General features: G+C 41.9%; 1 protein-coding gene across 1 annotated transcript; it reads left to right on the top strand.

Annotated features, from left to right (window-relative positions):
* The first annotated feature begins 1,816 nt into the window (after positions 1-1,816).
* Positions 1,817-2,345, top strand: LOC125529135 (cortical cell-delineating protein-like). Its single transcript, XM_048693546.1, has one exon. It carries the CDS (start codon positions 1,849-1,851, stop codon positions 2,245-2,247), a length of 399 nt encoding a protein of 132 aa, XP_048549503.1. The 5' UTR covers positions 1,817-1,848; the 3' UTR covers positions 2,248-2,345.
* The last annotated feature ends 1,738 nt before the right edge of the window (positions 2,346-4,083 follow it).

Consider the following 4,083-nt stretch of genomic DNA (forward strand, 5'->3'; position numbering starts at 1 on the left):
TCCACCCCAAGACCGCTATCCAGCATGCATTTCAAAGTATTAATTTCATAATAAACAAAGTAACGCAATAAGAAAGATAGCATAATATAGATAGAAAGAGATCAATCAATATGACCAAACCCCATCGTTTTACACTTAGTGGGAACAATATAATACGTGCCTTCGCCCCTCCTGTCACAGAGAAAGGTCGCCGCAAGATTGAACCCACTACTATGCACAACTCCCTTTGAAAACCTAGTCATCTAATTGGTCAGAAAAGACTCACAGATCGGAAATCATACATAGCTACAAAAATACACAAGAGAAATACTTCAAGACAATCAATATAAATTAATGAACAATATGATCATAATTCCGCAATTCATCGGATCCCAACAAACATGTCACGGGAATTACATCGAATAGATCTCTGAAGAGATTGTTGTACTGAAGATCAATAGAGAGAGATATAGGGAGAGAGAGAGATCCATCTAGCTACTACTATGGACCAATATGCCCTGAAAGAACTACTCACACATCATCATGGAGGCAACAAGGTTGATGAAGATGGCCTCCCCAATGATTCCCCCCTCCGGGAATAGGGCTTCAGATGGGATCACTTCGGAATAGAGGCTTGCAGTGGCGATAATATTATTTCGTGTCTCACTTCGAGGATTTCTGAATACATGGGAATTTATGGGTCAGGAATTAAGGAAAATAGAGCTATAGGGGTCCCACAAGCCAGGGTGGCACGCCCTACACCCCAGGGCACGCTCTCTGCCTTGTGGGGCCCTCGTGGGTCTTCTTTCCTCCCTCGAAGCATTTAGGGTCTCTTTTTATCTAGAAAAAATCTTCAAAAAGTTTTGTCATCTTTGGATTTCTATAGGTATGGATTTTTAAAAAACCCAAGAACATGCAAAAAATAGAAACTAGCACTGGACACTAAATTAATATGTTAGTCTAGAAAAATAATATAAAATGACATAGAAAGCATATATAAGTGATAATATAATAGCATTTACAATTAAAAATTATAGTTATATTTGAGACGTATCAGCAGCCCGCCCGTGCGTTTGGGATGGATATGGGGGGGTCCGGGTGTAGATGCTCTAACTGTCATGTATGTGAGGCATACCCATCTATGCCAACTCATTAATAAATTTCTGTTTAGATTGTACATACTTAGCTTTCAAGTTATGTTTGTGTGTGTGCGTGACACAAGTCCATCATGTTATGTAATCTAAGTTATTGTGATGGAGCTTGTGCCATTGAGGATATTCCGGTAACAATGTATCTCATTACTGATAGCATCCTTGTTATAATAACAATGCTCAAGATCAGGAAAACAAGATCATCATCAATACATGAGCTAGTCTTAGAGGCATGACTAGGGATCACATTGGTGTTTATGTTTCCACGCATGTATCTGGGTTTTTTCTATGAATCTCATATCCAAGAACTAATACACTTATAAGACAAAAATATAAACATGATAATGAACATGGAAATATAATAGTAAAAATTATTGCCTCTAGGGCATAATTCCGACAATTACAAGTTTCCTTCTTTATCAAAATATAATAGGAAGTAATAAGATGCTTCCTTTTTATAGCATTTGAATTAAATAGATTTAACCAAAGGAAGAAGTGTGTAAATATTGTATTCATCCTCGAGAACACATGATGATTTACTACCAAATATAAGGTATGTATGGTATATAATTATGAGTCATCAATGATTGCTTGACATATTGGGGAATGTAAAGAACCCACTCATTTTTTTCTAGCTATAAGTACCACCAAACATAAACATCTCAAACAACACAAATACCAAAGAAACCACCAGCTAGCTTGCTTCAAATCTTAAGTAATGGCGCTAACAAAAGTTGCTCTCTTCCTTGCCCTCAACCTTGGTCTCATTGCTATTGTGCATGGTAACCCTCCAATGGTTCCTACACCACCTTTGGTGCCTACCCCACCTATTGCACCGACACCATCGAATGGTGGTTCCTGCCCAATCAACCCACTAAAGATAACTGTGTGCAGCAATGTATTGTTGCTACTCAAGCTCCGGATCAACGTGCTGGAGACCGAGCAATGTTGCCCACTGCTTAGTGGGTTGGCTGATCTAGATGCCGCTGTCTGTGTTTGCACTGCCATCAAGGCCAACCTCCTTGGCCTCATCGACGTCGACATTCCCGTCGACCTGACCCTCCTACTCAACCATTGTAACAAGACATATCCCTCTAGGTTCACCTGCTCGCCATGAGCCATGATCAACTGTACCTCTCCAAAACATTCTCATAATTGTCATGCATGTGAGGCATACCCATCTATGCCAACTCATTAATAAATTTATGTTAGATTATATATTTAGATTTCAAGTTATGTTTGTGTGTGTGACATAAGTGTATCATGCATGTTATGTAATCAAATTTATTGAGATGGAGCTTGTCTCATTGAAGATATTTCCTACAACATATGAGATCATTATAAATAATTCAAAACGACATCGCAGCTGATCGTTTGAACCATCTATCTATATACGACATATTTATGAATTTTTACAACCGGTTCTATAGTCTATGGAAACATCTATGACATTTGGATCTTACTATGAACCATATGTTGACAGTTACTTATCATTGCTGGTTTAAGAGATTTCTTTGTTCTCGACTAGATGTGTTGATTATGTTCATGTGGGGTGCAAACTCTATAAACTAGTGACAGCTTGCGCGTTGCTGCGAGATTTTGTTGTTGCGAAGATGATAACAATTGAAATCAGTTATATGCCAAATTTTATTTACATACAGTGACTGCTGTATTTGTTTTATAACATGCATCACCCGCAGATGATTTAAACAATTTAAAAGAAAAATAAATTGGAAAGCCCAAGAGCTGGAATAGTTCCTGGCTTCCTACATGAATCATCCTTCATGGTCTGTTTTTGAACATAGTTAAAATGGCCATATAAAATGAATAATATGTCAAGATCCAAATTACTCAATATAGTAACACTTTGTAAAAGGAATAATTCAGAATAGTGACCCATTTCATTGTTGTAGTTTTTTTTAACACTGTATAGACGCAAGCGCTCATATACACGCGCATACACTCATCCCTATGAACGCACACACGCACACCTTATCCCTATAAGCACCTCCGAAAGATTGAGCCGGCATATCATCTTGAAATTTATGGTGACTTCGTAAATTTCATTGTTGTAGTTTATTAGTTGTGCAAACAGTTGGGGAACGCAGTAATTTCAAAAATTTTCCTACGCACACACAGGATCATGGTGATGCATAGCAATGAGAGGGGAGAGTGTTGTCTACGTACCCTCATAGACCGAAGCGGAAGCGTTGACGCAACGTAGAGGAAGTAGTCGTACGTCTTCCCGGTTCAACCGATCCAAGCACCGTTACTCCGGAACCTCCGAGTTCTTGGCACACGTTCAGCTCGATGACGCACCCCGAGCTCCGATCCAGCAAAGCTTCGGGGAGGAGTTCCGTCAGCACGATGGCGTGGTGACGATGATGATGTTCTACCGGCGCAGGGCTTCACCTAAGCACTGCAATGATATGACCGAGGGGGAATATGGTGGAGGGGGGCACCGCACACGGCTAAGGAACGATCACGAAGATCAACTTGTGTGTTCTAGGGTGCCCCCCTGCCCCCGTATATAAAGGAGCAAGGGGGGAGGCCGGCCGGCCGTATGGGGTGCGCCAAAGGAAGGGGGGAGTCCTCCTCCTAGTGGGAGTAGGACTCCCCTTTCCTAGTCCAACTAGGAAGAGAGAGGGGGAAGGAAAGAGAGGGAGAGGGAGAGGGAAAGGGGGGCCGCGCCCCCCCTCCTAGTCCAATTCGGACTCCCCATGGGGGGGCGCCACCTCCTGGGCTGCAGCCCTCTCTCTCCCCTCAGGCCCACTAAGGCCCAATACTTCCCCGGGGGGTTCCGGTAACCCCTCCGGCACTCTGGTTTTCTCCGAAATCACCCGGAACACTTCCGGTGTCCAAATGTAGCCGTCCAATATATCAATCTTTATGTCTCGACCATTTAGAGACTCCTCGTCATGTTCGTGATCACATCCGGGACTCTGAACTAACT

Source organism: Triticum urartu, unplaced genomic scaffold (assembly GCF_003073215.2).
Source record: "Triticum urartu cultivar G1812 unplaced genomic scaffold, Tu2.1 TuUngrouped_contig_5369, whole genome shotgun sequence".
In the NCBI taxonomy this organism is placed as follows: domain Eukaryota; kingdom Viridiplantae; phylum Streptophyta; class Magnoliopsida; order Poales; family Poaceae; genus Triticum; species Triticum urartu.

Coding starts and splice junctions, on each gene's coding strand:
- LOC125529135 (XM_048693546.1), top strand. CDS start 1,849: ATGGCGCTAACAAAAGTTGCTCTCTTCCTTGCCCTCAACCTTGGTCTC.